The sequence below is a fragment of the Maylandia zebra genome, linkage group LG13, assembly GCF_041146795.1.
Source record: "Maylandia zebra isolate NMK-2024a linkage group LG13, Mzebra_GT3a, whole genome shotgun sequence".
Lineage (NCBI taxonomy): Eukaryota > Metazoa > Chordata > Actinopteri > Cichliformes > Cichlidae > Maylandia > Maylandia zebra.
In genome coordinates, this window is record NC_135179.1 from 17,897,359 (window position 1) to 17,915,935 (window position 18,577).

An 18,577-nucleotide genomic window follows, 5' to 3' on the forward strand; every position below is an offset into this window, starting at 1 on the left:
GTGAGGGAACTGCGGTCAACGGGTGTATCAGATTGTTAAAACTGCACTGCTGGCATGGTTGTATTTAATTTTATGTCTTAAAAATGCTTACAAAGTTGTCTAACATGTATCTAACTAATCTACGAGTTGGACTAAACCTGGTTTAATCCCTCAAATCAATCTAGTTTCCAGGAGCTACAACTCTACTGCCATCTGCTGGTCAGCAGTGTAACACTGCAACCCACACAGCAGCTGCTCTATTAAGTTTTCATCTCTTTCAGTGTGCTCTTATCTTTGCAAATAAACAAATAACATTTTTTTCTATAAAGACAAGTCAAAATACCTGCTGTGACACAAACAGTGGAGAAAAGAAATGCAGACACACGGTAGTGTTAAAATGGACCACTTTACTCTTGCACAAGACATCCATAGAGCGCATTTTCAATATAAAAATAAAATCGCCTGCTTTGGAGCACATTTAAAACGCAACTGTGCCTCTTGTTAAGAACCCAAACCAATGCACACAATTTAGAGATGGATCTCAAGTGTTCATTCCTTCAGCAGAACACACATTCATTAAGCTTAACTTTTGGTTCATGTGTTAGTTTCCTTTAGCAGAAAACACGACAAACGCTGGTCACAGTAAAACATGAAAGTGGCAGCGCAGAAGTTGGTGGATACAATGAGACAGGAAAAAAAAAAGTCCATGACAGGCAGGAACCATGCATAGCCGTGTGTGTGTGGGGGAAAAAAAATCCTGCAGAAACCTGTTAAACCAGCCAAAGAAAAGGACTACAAACCGAGCAGTGCTGTGAGAAATAAAGAGGGGCTGGTTAAGGAAGTGCTTCTGTCTGAAGCACACGGGAACACTCCAACACTTCCTTCCATCCAAAATTAGCTTCTTTTAAATATTTTATGAATACTCTCGCACATAAATAGCATCATTATTGCTTATTAGAAAAAAAAAAAAAAAAAAACAAGATTCAAGTAACACTCACACACAGGCCTGCATTTAAATCTACAGAGTGGCACGTGAGCGGCCTTAGCAAAGCAAACGCGATGGCAAAAAGATGCTAGCAACTCAACTCACTTTGAAAATAAGCGCTTCAAAGCTTTGTCATTGTTAAAATTACTCTAAGTAAGAAAAGTAACTCCTCAGAAACAGAGGTGGTGGTCAAATTATTACAAGGGAACTAATTCATTAAATTAAACATACTTGGGAGACAACGGGTTCAAATATAACACAGTCAAATTACTCGTGTAGTGAATATTTACAGTTTAAGATGATCAGTACTGATCAGCTTCATTCCTTTGAAATCTGTCACTTATTAATCTGCGCCGTTCGTCTGGGATGTCCGACTGTGATCAGCGGCGACTTCGCTGCCAGGCTCGTCTATGTCCTGATCCTGTAAAGGAAAAAGCAGTAAAGTGAATATGAGCTCATTTCCTCCATCGAGGTAAACAAACCCTTGTGTTGTCCTTGGGTCATTTGTCCTCTAAAGAAATGTGTTTTTTATTCATCAAATGGTCTGAAAATAACAGAAGTTATTCATTACTATGCTACGCATGATTGGAATAAATTTTAAGTAATTTGATTTATTTATGGGGTTTTTAATCGGATTTTATAACACCTGTGGTCCTCGTGGACAAAAATGACCTCAAAGTACAAAGTGTTGCAAGGGGCCATATTTTCACACCATACTGCTTTCAAACATCTTGGATCACTGATGTGTGGGGTCAAGCACTGGTCATAACAACCACAACAACGACAGCAGGCAGCACAATTAGGAGACAAGTGCTCTATATTCAATTAAATTGTATTTATACAGCGGAAAATCACAACAACAGTCGCATCAAGGTGCTTCATATTGTAAGGTAGACCCTACAATAATACATACACAAAGTATGCTCACTTTTTTTTTTTAACCATGTTGTGTAAAGCAATGACCAGTAGAACAAAGCATATATTGTCCTCTAGTATAATGAGGAGGAAGAATCAATGTTCAGGAAGATCCAGGGTTAGAAGATAAAGAAAATATTGTCAATATTTAGAGCACGTGCTACCCTTTCTCTGAAAAAGCACATCAGCCACCTGCAGAAGTGGAAGAAGGCTATGAAGTGAAGAAAAGTGATGAAGAATCTGAACTATGTTCAAGTAGGTTCTCAGGCATCCAGGACATGGTAGTCTGAGGAGCTTGGAAAGAAAGTGACTGGGCTTCTTGAAGTTTCAGAATGTGAAACTGAAATAGAAGATGTGTCAGAGGACTGCACATCTTCCATTTCAATTATGATGAAGACAAAGAATCAAGCAGGAAAGAGGAATCAGCTGAGACAGAGGAATATTTGCAGTAACGTGAGGAAACACTGATCTGGTCTTCTATCCTTCCCAGTGACAGACGATGCCTGACTCTCTCATGTGCCTCAGAGAAAGACAATCTATCACAGTCCAAGCACATATGCCAGGTCCCATACTCCTTCAGTTGCTTTTCTACTCGAGCACTGAAAGCATTATACACAGTGTATTCTGCTTGTATTCTGCTTTTTAACGTTCACATGCTGATGGATGCATCAGAGACCAAGTTGGGGTTCAGTAACTTGCCCAAGGACACCTTGGTAAGAACTCCAGACTAGAGCACACAGAGATTGAACCAACAACCATCCAATTAGCAGATGACCTGCTCTACAGCCAACTCAATGACGAACAAGGAGGAACAACGAGAGAGGAAGAAAAATGGACCGAATGCAGCTGTAGGCATATGTGGGTGTGTTGATTCTTACTGCCGTGCATCCAGTAGAGTCGCTACGGCCAGTTTATGACATCCTGAGTCTGGTAGAGAAGTTTTAAAAGTGACACAAGATTAATCCATAGAAGCACAAAAGTGATATCATTTCATGATAAAGACACAATAGATGATCGTCGTTCATGACACAAACGTGCTCCCATTTGAGGTGTATGGAACAAGTGGGTGTTTCTCCTGCTGTGATGTAAGGTCCTGGTACTGATATGACTGTATGAGCACCAAGTCCCCTTCAGAGGACTCTGTCCATTCCAACAGAACATCCCAAGTAAACCAGGGAACTATGAGATAAAAACATGGGCAGTATGTGATGCAGGTCCAGCTGTACATGGAACATGCTAGTGTGCGATGGCAAACCGTCTGTCCTGCAGTCAGGGCACGCAAGTTGTCCCTAACATTGCAGAAGGTTTCCAAAAGAAAACAATCACCTGTAACAACTTGTTTACTGTATATGACCCTTGGCCTGCAACTGCAGAAAAGAAAGCTGTCCATGATGGGACCAGTGCAGAGGAATAAACCTGAGCTTCCTCCTGCTCTTGTGTCAAATATGGACACGCCTTTGTTCTCATGAAAGTTTGCCTTCACTCAGACCCATGCGCTAGTGTTCCTACCATGCCAAAATATAGAAAACTGTCAGGCAATGAGTTGGAATAAAGTTGAATAAAACCTTGAAACACAGAGATGGATGATATTTTATACTTGTTGCTTTATAAACAGTCAAAGCAAACGGGGTCATTTTTGAGCCCAGAGGACAACAGATGTGATTATTTGCTGCCAGTAAAAAACTTGTAGTTTAAAAACAGCTTTCTAAATTAACTTTGACATAAACCCGTCTGTGATAATCTGTTAAAACAACCAACTCTGGTTGTGAAACGATAATCACGATAACTGATCATTTAATTAATTTTTTTACCCGAAAACAAAGAAACATTTCGTATAAATGAGGTTTTATCAGACATAAATTTGAAATGGAATAAAGAAATAGTGTCAAAATGTTTGAATTAAGTTTTAAATAAAAGTGGGGGAAAAATCCACTTCATGTTAATTAAGTATCAATCAAACCAGATGGGGCCATTTTTGACCCCTGAGGACCACAGGTGTGACTACGTGCTGCCATTTAAAAATTTTAAGTGGTTCAAAAAAAAAACCAAACTTTCTTACTAAAGTTCAACATACAGCACTCTGTAGTTAGTCAGATAGTCAAAATTATCTAAACGTTTAAATAGTTTGTCTTGTTTTATTTTCGCTCAAAAACAGAGTGTACTTTATCTAACAAGGTCTGGTGGCCCTAAAATGTAGGGTCAATTTTGTGTTAGTGTTGGTCTTAAGTAAAACTAAGATGCAACACTGAAAAGATTGACAATTTATACTTTAAAAAAAAAAAAAAAAAACACTCAAATGAAGTGGGGACATTTTTGACCCCTGAGGACCACAGGTGTATGGAAATCAGGAGGACATTATGATTAAACATGCTGCACCTTCTTCAGCACTTCCAGCACTCCTTTCACAGTGGACATCAGTGAGTTTGCTGATTTGCTCAGGAGCTCGCGGTAGACTTTCTTCTCTTCCTCCACGGTCTTCAGAGTCTGCTCGGTTTGGCTCAGAGTGCTTTTCACCTCCTCCAGCTCCCTCGACAAAGATTTGTTGGCTTGATCCAGCTGAGCTTTAACCTTTGCGTCTTCGTCTGCGATAAAGAATCAACACCAAGTCAGGATCACAGAGACAGCAGGTCAGTGGGCAAACGCTGGTCACAGTAAAACATGAAATCAGAACTGGAAACAGCAGCGTATCCCACTGAAGTCTGTAAAAACTAGCCACTTTATTAGGTACACCTGTCCAACTGCTCATTAACACAAATATCTAATCAGCCAGTTACATGTTAGCAACAAGGTCAAGATGACCTGCAGAAGTATTTCAGAAAGTGCTGATCTACTGGGATTGTCACACACCAAAACAACTCCTTACAGCCAATGAATGTAACCTAACATTAGCAAGGTGTACCTAATAAAACGTCCAATCATCGTAACTATACACTACATTTAACTGCCTCTCAAGTTAGTCCACCATCTTGGTGGCAAAGGTCTGTGCTGTCGGTTTGTGATTAACAAACGATTGTTATACAATATGTGCACAGCTGGTCAGTAACCTCTCATTAATGTTTTATGAATGCCTGTGTTTTAGTATTTCTTCCATGTCAGTGTAATCATAAGCAACCAATGTGGCGGTATCCTCGCAACAGCAAAGAAACAGCTCAGTCGTGGACATTGTGGACTGGCAGTAAACATCAGCGTCTATAAATGCCAACATTAAACATTCACAAACATGTGGTAAGGGCAAAATATGGGGTAAGGGCAGTAGGAAGACTCCTCTCCTGTAGATTAATAATATGTTACATATGCTCTAACTTGTTTACACTCCTGCACGTATACTGTAGAGAAGCCATGTAAATCTGTCTGTTCTCTGCTAGGAAAATAAGGTTCAGTCCTACACTGCCTGCCTTTTCTTTGAAGACTGTGTTTGTGTTTATGTTACAGTCAAACTTTTAACTAATTTCCAGTTTCCAGTTTGAATTTACAATAAACTCAGTTTTGCAGACTCCTCTTTGCCATCCAACATACAATGTCCCAGTTCACGTTTCACCAGACATCACAGAAGGATGGTCCGGAGAATGAAGTGAGACTGAGCTTCTCTGTAGCAATGCTCAAATTGAGCCAGATCATTGTCCCGAGGGACTACTGACACAGAGTGTAGCTTGCAGTTTAGGACATATAATGCAATCCAAAACGTACCCATTTTAGCATCCTGCAACATAAGCTTCTGCTCTATTTCCTCTCTCGCCTTCTCACTCTTCTCTAGCTTCTGCATCATGCTGCCGATGTCAACCATAGCTCCGTTATACACGATCAGGTTACCAGACTCGCTGGCCTCTGACTGAGCACGAGTTTTAGAAGCAGGAAGCAGTCCTCGGTTACCTTAAGAAAGGAAATGTGATACAAAATAAAGTCATTTGGCATCTGTCGCTCTATCCTGCTTAAAAGAAATTTATGGAAAATTAAAGGACACACTAATAGAAATATCTTCAGGCTTACCTGTGAGATTTTCAATCTGGGCTTCATTGAAAGAAGGAATGGGTTCATCTTTTCCCCTGTCTGTCAGTTTTCGGTAGTAACACGATTCTCTGACAACAGGTTTGTTCAAAAGCTTCTTTATCTGAAAACAGAAATCAACAAGACAGATTTACTGAGCTGTAAGGCTGACGGTACGTGTCTTAAAGCAAAGTGAAAAAGAAGGTCTGACAGGGTAAGAATCACAGAACCAGAAAGACCATGTGCTTGTGTTTTCACCTGAGCACGAGAGAGATGCAGTCCCAGTGTGTACAAGATCTCCTCCAGGTCTCTCTCAAGTAAATAGCCACAGTGGCTCTGATCGAAGTAGACAAACGCCATCAGCAGCTCCCTGTTGTGCGTGATCATCTGTTTCCTTTCCTAGTGTAACGACAACCACGCTCATTAAAAAACAACTTTCTGAACAACATCTACACCTCACCAACGTGTCTATAACAACATAGAGCCAACCTTATCTTTGGAGGACCTCTCTTTCGATGATTTTCGGTCATCTTTGCGGTCTTTTCTGTCTCTGTCAGTGGAGTCGTCATCATCTTTGTCTAATAAACAATCAGAAATATTATTTCTTAAAACCATTTTGTGTCTTTGTGAAAAGAAAATATCCCAAGTAGTACACAGTTCCAAATCATTCATTTAATCAAGAAGAGTATAGTACCATCATCCTCATCATCATCTGCATCTTCAGCCTCCATGGGATCATATTCTTCAGCATTGGCTGTGCTGCCATCATCTTCATTCTCCTCTTCATCTCGAGACTCCTCCTTTTTCACTGTCTTTTCTTCAGACTAATTTAAAAAAATGACAATGACATAAAAACTCACATTTATCAGACAAACAGTAAAAACCTGAAAAGCTGCAGAAACCTTTTTCTTCTCTTCCTCATCGTCTTTGGTCTTCTTTGCTGTCGGTTCTTCGTTCTCTTCTTCTTTCTCCTTCTTCATTTCACGCTTTTCAGCCTCTTTCTTTTCAGCCTCTTTTTTGGCTTTCTTCTCCTTCTTCTCATCCTTGGTAGGAAGCGCAGCGAGGGCTTTATATATGCGGTAACCAAAATCTCTCTGCAGCATCTCATTAAAAAGCTCAGCAAACAGAGAAACCTGTACAGAAAGAAGACAGAATATTAAAAAAACCTGTAAAGAAAGCAAACACACACACACACACATCACATGTGTGTGTTTGCAGGTCTTTGTAACAAACCCCAGAGCATTAATTCTCACTTCAAATGAGTGCTCCTTGTTGTCTTCTAGTCTGTAGTCCAGTAACACACTCAGGGACATGACACTGCAGTCAAATTTGCCGTTCTTGGCTGCCCAGTTTGGGTGTACAAGGATGGTAGGCTCATCAGGAAGGATGTAGCGCCTTTCTCTCCGCTGGCGCTCAAGCTCCTCCTGCCTCTTCTTTTCCTCCTCCTGACAGACAAAAGTATCCATCAGGTGGAATTTAAAATTAACCTTAATTACTGAAAAGATTTTGTTATATATAAAAGGCTTAAAAAAAAATGTATCTGTACCTCTCTGTCATCCTCAGTGCGTACTGGTTCCTCTTCCTCCACATCCTTGGTCTCTACTTTCTCGGGCTCCTTGGACTCCTCTACCTGCTCCTCCACCTTTAGCTGTTTGGTGAGGCGAGCAATCAGCTGTGACTTTAACCCCTTAGAGCTTAGAGAGCGACAATCGAGCTCCCTGCGCAGGTCATTTACCTACAAGTGGAGAAAACAGACATGAAAAAGCAAGTTGAACATTTCTCGTCCTGGTCCCTACTCATACCTGCACCAGCTTTACGCACCTTCATTGATTTCGGGTCAAGTTTAGCCCAGTGAGTGGGAGTACTAACGTCCTTCGAATCATCGTCATCCTTCTCCTCTTCCTCCTTGACAGAAAATCATTAAGATAGAGACAGGCAGAGGGAGAGAAAGAGGTGGGATAACAAACAGTCAGCATAGCACTCATGGTCCTAGTGAGCTTTAAAGTTGATCCGTGCAAGAAGCAAGGCCTCATTTGTCTTTCATTCTCTTGTCCTAGTGAGCTCTCGACTGTGTTTAAGTCCACTGCTACTGAAGCGTACACAGGGAAGCTCTCTAGCTCTTATAAAAAAATAAATAAAATTAAATAAATAATAATAAAAAAAACAACAGAAATGCTCCCCCCCAGCTGCCAATCAATCAATCTGTGGAACACAAAAAAGGTAAAAATCAATGAGAGGTGTGTCCAAAAGGTGTGTAGGTACATCAGGTGAATGAAGCTGGCCTCCAAACGGAGTGAGGATAGGCTGGCCCTACCATGCTCTATGACTGGGGTATTGCCATTTATGGGTTTTATACACCTACGTCAGATAGGAGCCATGTGTCCTTCTGTCCAACCAACTGCCCTGGAAAAACCAAATTCTACATATAGTCCAAATGAAAGTGTAGAATCCAACAACAAGAACAGACAAGAAGCAGGACTTAGGGGAGGTTCTCTTTTCGAAGTCAGACGATATCAAATTGATGTGAAAAATCATATAGAAATACACATTTCTCTACAACAAACACATTATGTGAGCGCAACTGACTCCACAGATTCCAGTACGTTTGTAAATGATGGGTCCCAGTGTTAACAATTGATCACTGGTTCAAATTTAAACTCATTCTCAATCAATCTGCAAGCAGATGCCTTTTTATAATAATGCAAAACTAATGCCAACATTAACATAAAATACTGAACAAGATTAGCACCCAATTTTGTGGTGTTTAAGCAACTGGAAGCTGTTTTACCATTTGCGACCGGGGCCTACACAACACAACCTAGTCTCACTGCTTCCACTGTGTGTGTCTGCTGGATGTGAGGGAAGGTGGGAGTGCTGATGGAGGAATGGAGGAGTTGGAGCAGAGGAAAAGGGGACAGGTGGAGGAATAAACAGAAGAAACCTAGGTGAGGTTTGGTGGAGCCGTAATATGCCTGGGTTCGTATCTGTGTGCGTGCAAGGTGAGGTGTGCTTTGTATTTTGTGTGTGTGTGTGTGTCTGGGGTTTTTTGTTTTTTGTTTGTTTTTTTGTAAGTCCTGTGCCTTCCTGTGAGAAGCGGAAATGAGAAGAGAGGGATTAGCGGTTCAGTGCCTGTTCTCCATCTGCCTCCTTTCGCTCGGCCGACAGCTTCTCAGCCAGCTGCTCCCGGAGTCGCCGTGACAGCACCTCCCACTCTGAGCGGGTAGGAAGACAATGCCAAACATCCGGAAGAAACAAAACCACTGTCTCCACATGAGCAGGGACTGTCCGCCCCTTGTGTGTCTCCTCTGGCCGATGATAGCGAATCTCTGCAAAACGATACCTGTCGCAAAGGAAGAAGGTGCATTGGAAAGAAACATTCTGGTCAGGGCACAGTATAAAAGGCAAGCCTTGCTATTGGGCGAGCCTTCTACAGCTACTCCCTCCCATCAGGTCACTCAATGATCGTACAGGTCATTACAGTGACCCTTCTCCCACACAACACACAGCATAGACAAATGGACCCAGTCTGCAGCTCTCCGACTGTTGGCACAGGTTATGGCAGCCATTTTGAAAAAGTTGACAGACAATCACAGGAAAATAAAAAATTTAAAAAAATTAATAATCACACCCCCAAAATTCATCCCCATTATAGCTTCAGCCAATTATGGATGAGTACTCTGCATTTGCCCTAGGATGCACTTGACGTACTACATTAGGGTTGTGTGAAGAGAGACAGAATCAACAGGACAGTGAAAGCCAGTTAAATATGTAAGATATTTAACAGAGAGAATAGAAAAAGAAAAGAAAAGAAAAACAAAAAGTAATGGCAGTGTCTTCTGGTCCAGGCTACTGCTTCCAGCCACCAAGTCCATGCGTTTGGTTTTTCATCACAATGAAATGTGTGTATATGAATAAGAGTGTGTGACAGAAAGAGAGAGCCAAGACTACAACACACAAAAGGCCAAAAAAAAACGACATTACACAACACAAAAAATTATAATAGTAAATAATAGATTGCAAATTAACAGCACAATAATCATTAATATAACAAAAATGAAAACAAAACAGAACACCACACTCTACATGTCCAGGAAAGATTTAGTATCGAGGTAGCATAAAGATGCAGTACATTACAGATAATTTAGGATTTTAGTTACAACGTTAAGAATTATAACACAACCAGTGAGAACAATAAATACTGATGAGAGTAGCGGAGCTTACCACTGAGTGCACAGACTAAGGTCTATGCCTGTGAGGGCCTTGCAACAGCGTATCGCTGTCTTAATAAGGACTGATGGATCCTTTTCTGGGTCCGCTCCATCCAGAGATGGAGACCAGTGACCACCAATGGCCATGGCCTCATCTTTACCTCTCATGCCCACCAAAAACTGAAGGAGAAAAAGACAGGTGCAAGGAGAGCCACAGAGTACAGGTTAGATGGAAATGGGGAATGGGAATATGGGAAACAAAGGTGCGGAGAGTGGAAAGAGCAAAGAGAATAGAGACAAAAACAGAAAAGCGTCAGCAGTATGTCCAAATAATCACACGTCTAATAAATTTGTGCAATATTCTCATTTTCTGACCTTTCCTCTTGCAGACACAGAGGATGCTTCAAACATAACACAGAAATGTAAATGCCAGAATGAATTCCCCCTGCAGGTCGCCCCCTTTCTCTCTCTCTCTCTCTCTCACACACACACACACACACACACACACACACACACACACACACACACACACACACACACACACACACACACACACACACACACACACACACACACACCTCTCTACCTCTGCAAATCTCCAGACATAAGATGCAACCCCCGTTTTACAGCATCATGGCCTGAAGTTGTCATTCATACAGTGAGCGATATTCAGGTTAGCACTGGTCTATTAATCTTTCAATATTACTGGCCCACAATAGCAACTATGTTATCAGATGCAAACCCAACAAGCTGTCAGTGTAACTGTTCTCCAGAGATGGCGGCTAATGTGCGTGACTGTAGTTCCACAAGCTTTGTAGGAATTCTGATGCTGATGATCCGCCCTCCAAAAAATGTAGCTAATTTTCCCACTGAAGCAGCCTGTTGGTTCTTGGTGGCACACTGAAAAGCCATCAAGGCAGACTTGGAGCAAGAAAAGAAACTTACTGTCAACTCTATTTGTCACTGTAAAGTGAGCTCTGACAATAAAAATCTATCTCTGATCTCACTGTTGTTTGTACTATACAGCATTAGAAATAGCTTTCAGGGAAAGGTGAAACAAATAATACACCACAGGTAAATTAACACAAGGGAGCTGACATCAGTTTATAGCTTTCCACACTGAGTATTCAGCAATGGAATAGGATTACTACATCATCGTCAGCTCCTGTGCATTCTAAAGGGTTTGACATACCTTAATCAGTCTAGCAGGATGCTGGAAGGAGTCTCTGACTTCCTGTGGGTCCTCTGCCAGAGCACAGGACTTATGATAGAGCTCCTCTATACTGGGGTTAGCCAGCAGCATCACCTGAAAAATGGAAGAGGCCACATTAAAGTTATAATCCTTTCTATACTATTTAAGTCAAATGCCATGTTTTACACAATTTATGGTCTGCATTCCCTTTGTATAAAATGTCAGAGTTCAGTCAGTAATTATGCCTCTTCATCACTGCTTTGTCTCACTAATGCGTTCCTATGAAAATACACGTCTTCATTCGGAGGCTCTTATGATGGCAGCTGTTACTATTCACACTCTTTACACTGTGTCAGAGGTGTACAAAGATACTACAAATACCAACATAACATTTCCTACTATAGAGGGTTAACAGTCACAGTCAAGGATTAGTTGAAAAGCTGTGGGTGATGGCTTGCACACCTCTAGCTGCCATTTAGCATTACCAGCTTTAACAGAATGAATGGTATATGAAGCCTTTTTGGCTGTAGGGTATGTACCTCTGTAAGCACCTAAAGATGACATATGCACAGCTCAAACATGACAACTATATACAAGCCTATCATTTTCTGATTTACTTTCACTTTAATGCTGCAGTGCTATGATATACACACTGCAGTTAAAGCTGATTACTGTTAAGTTTATTATTTGAAAAGTTTTTTTACATTACTTATATTGTTGCAACTTATTTAGCACTGGCAGTCGTACCTTAGCACTGTAGGTATGGTTGGCGTCAGGAGGGTCCAGCACAGCCGTGTTCTTGACTAGAGGATCCACCTCTTTGTGCAAAATGTGGAAGTTACAAGCGTTACTAAACTGGAAGGGTCGCGTAAAAGGGAAGGCATCCACCCAGGTGAAGACAGCATCAAAGAAGTCACTGGGAATGTAGAGGCTCTGGTAGCGCCTCCTCAGCTCCATCATGTCACAGCTGGAGCTGCAGAACACAAGAAGGCTTTCAGATTTCAAACTGGGGCGCCACATCCTGCTGTACAGTATTATGCTAACATGTGGCATATCTAGGATGATGTGTTTTTAACAAAGGAAACAATATACATACCCATCTAAGCTGAACTTGGAAAACTGGACAGTGTAGCGAGGTACAACTCTGCGAGGCCGTCTTGGGGAGCGGTCACGTCGCGGTGAACGGTCTCTGGAACGTTTGCGTGTGGGTGACCGTTCTCTTGATCGCCTGCGCTCACGGTCTCTGTCTCTGTTAAAGAATCAATTTTTTAAAAACTTAATGACTTATTACTTCTAATGAACAGGAGGATGAAATGGATGTGGAATAGGTGTATGATGTAGTAATTATATGGTCTGCCATCTCACCTGCGTTCTTCTTTAGTCCTGAGGATGAGCTCAGGGCCTCGATCGCTGCGAGTGGGGAAACGAGGCGGAGGCTCAATTCTTCGGACAGGCTGCGGCTGTGCCATCATTCTCACTGGGGGCTGGAGGAGACCCCCGGGAAACACTTCTGGCAATGACAAGAATGCAAACCACTTCCTTACTACACATACTATTCTGTGTTCAAAGGTGGTACCAAAACAGCAGCACAAATAACACTCATCATTACTAGTTGTTCAGACTGCTTTACAAGGAAACGCTAGATAAATGCCACTGACAAGTACTGTACCTTTGGGCGGAGGCTGTGGCAGCAGAGGCTGAGGAGGGTTTTGGAGAAGAGGGGCAAGAGAAGCAGCAGACAGCTGTGCCTGCAGAAGAGACGGAGGGGGAGCCTGGGCTGGAACACTGAATGTGGTCGGGGGAGGTAGTGACTGCAGCATGGTGGGGGCTGCCTTCATCATGCTCGAAGCTTGAGGCTGGTTCTACATAAAAAGTAACAAAGAAAAAGGAGGTTAAAAAAAATCTTTAAATGCAGACATGAAACGATCAATAACATGCCAGCTGTGCAACAAATAAAATATTGGTCAGCACCTGCTTAGAAGAAGGTCTGAATATGTTTAAATCAAAGACTTGTAGAAATCTCAACAGGGGTTTCCTTAAAGGTTGTCCTAATCAAAGGAAAGCTGACGTGCAGCTTTGATCTCAAAGTTATTTCAGTTAACCTGCTAAAAGTAATACAGCAGGTTCTGACTTGTTAAAAGGAAAAACCTTTTGATAAGAAATATATGAGGCCCTGTTTACTGTCAGTTTAAGAGACATCTCTAATGTACAGCTTTATACTGTCAGAAAATCATGATGCTTTCTCACGTTAAAAGACAATGATTAGTATAATAATATTTGTCATCAAGAAGCGTATTTGTAAAGACATTTAATATACTTAGTGAGCAGCCAGGTTTGGCATTTTGCTCACCACTTTCAAAGTAAAAAAACAAAAAAAACAAAAATGAAAAAACAAGCCGAGAGAAAGAACACAAAAAGTCTGTGATTCACATCTAAGGGGTTACATTTTGTCTGTTGTCCGCAGTGGTGTGCATGTCCGAGTAGCGCAGCTGCATCCCTGGCTCATTGTAAAGGCTGCCGAGCTGTGGGGAAGCTTGAGGTAAAGGCTGAGGCTGCTGCTGATGCTAGGAGGGATGGAAAACACAACAGTTAAAAAAAAAGAAAGAAAGCAGGACTAAGATTTTTTTTTGAAAAGGAAAAATAAAATAAATAAACACTCATAGCAAGACTAGAAAGTCTGAGCACATTTGTTGTAATTGGAAGTAACCCCACCAGTTTCAGATGATGAGAACGTGTTTGCTGTGCATTAAGCGCTAAATTGCATTTAAACACTTTGCAACAGTGGGAGTTTATTCAAACATGAAAAACTGATATGATTTTTATTACAGTAAATAAGGACTTAAACACTAAAACCAGTAAAAGGTTTGTGTGCTTAACTTTATAATGAACTCCATGAAAACACTGGTGCTGATATAATTGTGATTATAATATGAAAAAAAGTAAAGTTCCTAATTCTCAGAATAAGGGACTGTATAAATACCTCTACATTTGAAATACAATGCGTTTGTGAAACTCCTTAAATTAAAGCTGAAAGTATGCATTTCAATACAATACAAAGCCACAAACTGTAATGCTGTGCTCCAAAATGCAACGTTTGAACATTCTCACCGACTGATTTGCTAGTTGAGGTAAAGTCTGGATGCGCTGGGCGTTCCACTTGAACGGCATATTCGGGTTGTACACAGCTTCCACTAGGACCCTGTCACCCACCTGGGGAGTCTTCCCCTTCACAGCACTATGAAATACAAATATATACAAAAACACATAAGAAAATCTGTTTGTAATGCTGTATCATTTTCAGATTCACAGAAGCAAACTTGTAGCTCTTTAAGTTATGGATGATAAATAAGGTCCTATGCAGGCTAACAATGGTGCAAGAAAAGGGATTGTATGTGCAATTTATACACTAAAAAACCTCTAGTGAAAGTGTTAATTTTATTAAACCACCAAGTAACAGAATCTGAGCGATGTTAGGACCACCCTTTTTCACCTTAACTGAAAGAAGACATCTTCATCTACAAAGCCAAACGTGTCATGCAGCTTATTGACGACACCAGTGAAGACTCGCTGCTTCTGAGGCTGCGTCTGCTGTTGGTGGCTTGAACGTGGTGTGGGATAAGACACAGTAATTTGGGCTGTCTGCTGTGGGTTAGACAGGCTCAGGCTCGTGGGCAGGGCGACAGGGGGCTGAGGGTCAGGAAAAGAAAGAAGAATCAAAACACTAAAATTACATTTTAGTGGTACATCTAAAATATACCAAGGGAGATCGCTTGATAGCTAACTTTTCTATTTCTATATGCATTAAACACAAAGCTTCAAGAAAAAGAACCTTAAAAATAATAATAAATAATAAGGAAATATGCTTTGATATGGTCATCTGGAAAAAAATTCAACCTAAATGATAGTTTGATTATTCAAATGCTCTGTGCAAACATCCACAAAAAAACTGTAGTACTTGAAAAAGTGTGACAGTATGAGAGCAGACAGGGTGTAGCTGCTGCATCTCGTCTGGAGCAGCTGCCCTTGTCTGTGTCCACAACCGAGCATAATTGCCAGCTAACATGTAAACAGATAGGGCAGATAGACACCGAGATCTGTCCTATGTAGCAGCTTGAGTTTGTTTGAATATGTTTTTGTAAACACATTACCTGAGAAATGAGTGCCTGCTGAGGCTGTGGAAGCTGAATTAAGAAGAGAAAAAAAAAGTGAACTTTTTGTTGAAATGAAACAACAGATTTACACCCAAAGCAAAGACACATCTTGTGCTGTCATAATGCTCCCAACAGCTGTTTGCTCACTAACAGATTCTTACAACATAAATAATACGATCCATCTAGCGAAAGATGTAAACATGCTGTGCAGTCGTATCAAATTACAATTACCTTATTTACATATTTACATTACATTGTCTTGGGGAAAAAAATCGAAAAGTGGCTAAAAAAAAAAATAGCAGAAATGGATTTTATGTTAATTTTAAAGATTTCAAAGTGATCTTACAAAACTTTAAGATTTAGCAAACTTATGGTCAGTTTCCAAACGACCGTTCAGTCTACTGTAACACATCATACGGTGATGCTATATAAAACAATCAGAGAAATCTAAATTTAAAGCACAATGTCAATAAGATTCTAAACTGAAAAGGATATTTTCCAATGTAAGGAAATAAGGTGTGACACAAATAAAAGTAAAGGCCGGCAAGATACCTGATGAGGTACATTGTACAGCTGCTGCTGGGGGGGTTGTTGGGGAGGTTGCTGCTGTTGTTGCTGCTGTTGTTGCTGCTGCTGTTGTTGATACTGCTGAAGCGCTGTATTGATTTGAGACTATGGACATTAAAAAAAAACAAAAGGGGGGCAGTAGCAAAGAGCGTCAAATGTGACCAGGGAAAAGACACACACGTCTTACTGTGCTTAGCATTACTCTTTTGTGACTGACCTGCTGTAATGCTGCTGCAGCGGCTGCTGCAGCTTGCTGTTGCAAAGCAGCAGTTTGCTGAGAAAGCTGATAGTTTGCAGCAGACTGGTTGCTGAGAGAGGCTGCAGCCAAGGCTGACTGCTGAGAGTAAACAGCAGGAGATGCTCCCAGAAGAGACGGCTGCTGCACTCCAAGAGCTGTGGGGGTGTGGGGTATAATGTGAAACGTGAGTGTAATTGCACCGCCGGGTAAAGTGCTAATGACATTTGATCTGATTTTGCTATACTCACAGTGCAGGCTGTTGAGGTCCAGAGACTGTCCTGTGTGGCCTGACTGGGACACTGCTGTGGCAGCAAACTGAGTCGCCCACGGCGGATTTTTCTGTCCCCCGAACTGGGCCATGACTCATTCAGATTAAGGGCAGCCTTTCTTCTCCAGGCCAATGCTATCACTATAAACATAAACCAAAAATCAGGAGTATTAGTAGCAATTTGATCACACGGTCATGACTCTAGAGGCAGAACTTGAACTTGCTTGAATGCCAGCAGCTACTCTTTAAGTGCCTATTGGAGTACCAGCTTGTGTTTTTGTGTGACACACTGCATGTGCAAGAGTAGATGTTACTTGTGGTGGATGTATAACAGTCAAAAGCCAGTCTGGCCTGGCTTTAACTTATGTCACCATTTACTTTGCAAAGCATGTTACACATAACAAGGGCAAGGCAAGGGTGCACAGAACAACAAATGAAGACTAAAACCACGTCCGGTGAAGCATTTTAACTCTGATAGGCCAATTTTTCCCTTCTATAAAAAAAAACAACTGACTTCTGTCTACAGAAAAGACATTTATCAGAACCTTACTCACAGCTCATGGTGATGATGTTGACGCTGAGTGCACTTGCCAAAATAATCTTCACATATGTAGTATACTATTTCTATGATAGTAAGGCAACACGAGGGAATCCAAAAAGAAAACTATACTAATTATTTAATGAGGTGGGAAAGAGTGTTCTCATAGTTATCTCCAGGACTCTTCAGATTAGCATATGCTGACACAGCAACCAAAACGGGCTCAAAGGCTGTCCAGCTAACGTTAGCTACTCACTGAGAGTATGCTAACGTGAGCAGCTAGGCTACTTAACGTTTCCGTTTGTCTAGTGAGCTAATGTTGTTATTGTTGAAGGTAACAACAAGCTGACTCGAGCTTTTGTAGCTACGTTAATTTTGCTTTGGCAGCACCTTTCAAAAGTCCCCAGTTTAACTGCAAATATATTAAAATGCAGCATGGCTACTGTACGACAGATACGATAGCAACACATATAGAGCTAACACGTAGCATTTTCGCATCGTTAGCTTTGTTGCCAGATTAGCCTCGTGCTAGATTTGTTGTCGAAAGCGAGGCCCGAATTAAGCTCGCAGGCTCTTGCAGTGAATAACCAGTCTTTTAAAAGCATAATAATACACAATAATAATGACGGCAGGCTCTCTCTTGCATGCAATTTAAGAGTGCACGTTACATTTACATTAAATATTTATAATTATTTAGGTAATAAAGATTTTCATTAAAACACTGTCAACAGTGCTTACCGTTGTCTCCCTGCACCGGTCTATTACGGATAGAGAACGCGCATGCGCAGAATGGAAACCCCATCCGCGCTCCACAGCCAGCAGACGGTAGACATAGTAGTTCAAATATTTACTTGTAATCGTGTGCATATGGTGGTGATAATTCCAGCACTTCCTTACTTCATGTAGGAATATAAAGAAGAACAATAGTCTGTTACCACTGATCGTAAAGGTTTGGACATGCTTAGGTCAAAATTAAAATGTAACATCTGAGCTAATTAAGATAATCCAGCTATTAGGCTACATAATTTTTTTTGTTTTGTTTTGTTTTACAGCCGGTAAAAATGTAGACGTTGTTAAACACAGCAAAAAATATAACGAACTGCTTAACAGGTATCATTATATATTATATTTCACACCATCACACCAACCCTTGCTCTTTTCCTCTAGCCACCCAGCTCCATTTTCACTATTCCTCCTCTGTGAATGTCCAAATCATGTCAGCCTTACTTCTCTACGTTTTTCTCCAAACAGCTGTCTCTGAAACTCTACTCATGTGGTCAATTCCAATGAAAATCTCGGCATCTTCAGGTCTAGCACCTCTAGCTCCATCTCCTACCGCTCTGCTACCATTTTCAAACAAGCTGCATGTCTGACTTAAACAGTATGAAGCTACTTTCATACTGTCTCAAATGTAATGGTGATTTCAAGCATCCATCATTCTGTGTCAAGTTGAGCTACACTCCAGAGGGTCCCTATTCAGTCATAATTCAAGATATTTACCCTGGAAAATGTGAAGGACTTAATCTGTTTTCCTCCCCCATGTTGCATTAAA

At 41.1% G+C, this 18,577-nt stretch overlaps 1 protein-coding gene, 1 long non-coding RNA gene and 1 other non-coding gene across 3 annotated transcripts; 1 reads left to right on the top strand and 2 right to left on the bottom strand.

Annotated features, from left to right (window-relative positions):
- Nucleotides 1-366: 366 nt before the first annotated feature.
- Nucleotides 367-17,887, bottom strand: ccar1 (cell division cycle and apoptosis regulator 1). Its single transcript, XM_012919260.3, has 26 exons — nucleotides 17,764-17,887; nucleotides 16,468-16,628; nucleotides 16,199-16,374; nucleotides 15,967-16,086; nucleotides 15,412-15,444; nucleotides 14,754-14,950; nucleotides 14,372-14,498; nucleotides 13,708-13,827; nucleotides 12,933-13,125; nucleotides 12,629-12,773; nucleotides 12,360-12,512; nucleotides 12,011-12,236; nucleotides 11,264-11,377; nucleotides 10,085-10,251; nucleotides 8,993-9,203; nucleotides 7,685-7,768; nucleotides 7,410-7,598; nucleotides 7,117-7,308; nucleotides 6,766-6,996; nucleotides 6,558-6,687; nucleotides 6,353-6,441; nucleotides 6,122-6,262; nucleotides 5,867-5,987; nucleotides 5,567-5,749; nucleotides 4,256-4,461; nucleotides 367-1,385 (listed from the first exon to the last, which is right to left on the bottom strand). The coding sequence occupies exons 2-26, from the start codon at nucleotides 16,577-16,579 to the stop codon at nucleotides 1,308-1,310; spliced, it is 3,738 nt and encodes a 1,245-aa protein (XP_012774714.2). The 5' UTR covers nucleotides 16,580-16,628; nucleotides 17,764-17,887; the 3' UTR covers nucleotides 367-1,307.
- LOC111500870 (small nucleolar RNA SNORD98) lies at nucleotides 11,167-11,231 on the bottom strand. The gene has a single exon (XR_002721289.1). It is a non-coding gene; the product is annotated as a small nucleolar RNA SNORD98 (small nucleolar RNA).
- LOC143421793 (uncharacterized) lies at nucleotides 17,838-18,555 on the top strand. Its single transcript, XR_013101371.1, has 3 exons — nucleotides 17,838-17,974; nucleotides 18,078-18,135; nucleotides 18,277-18,555. It is a non-coding gene; the product is annotated as an uncharacterized LOC143421793 (long non-coding RNA).
- The last annotated feature ends 22 nt before the right edge of the window (nucleotides 18,556-18,577 follow it).

Excerpts from the sequence above, each read along its gene's own strand:
- ccar1 (XM_012919260.3), bottom strand. The coding sequence starts at position 16,579 with ATGGCCCAGTTCGGGGGACAGAAAAATCCGCCGTGGGCGACTCAGTTT. Across the intron at positions 16,375-16,467 it reads GGACCTCAACAGCCTGCACT|CTCTTGGAGTGCAGCAGCCG; the intron begins GTGAGTATAGCA and ends ACACCCCCACAG. Across the intron at positions 7,769-8,992 it reads AGGAGGCAGATGGAGAACAG|GAGGAAGAGGAGAAGGATGA; the intron begins GCACTGAACCGC and ends TTTTCTGTCAAG.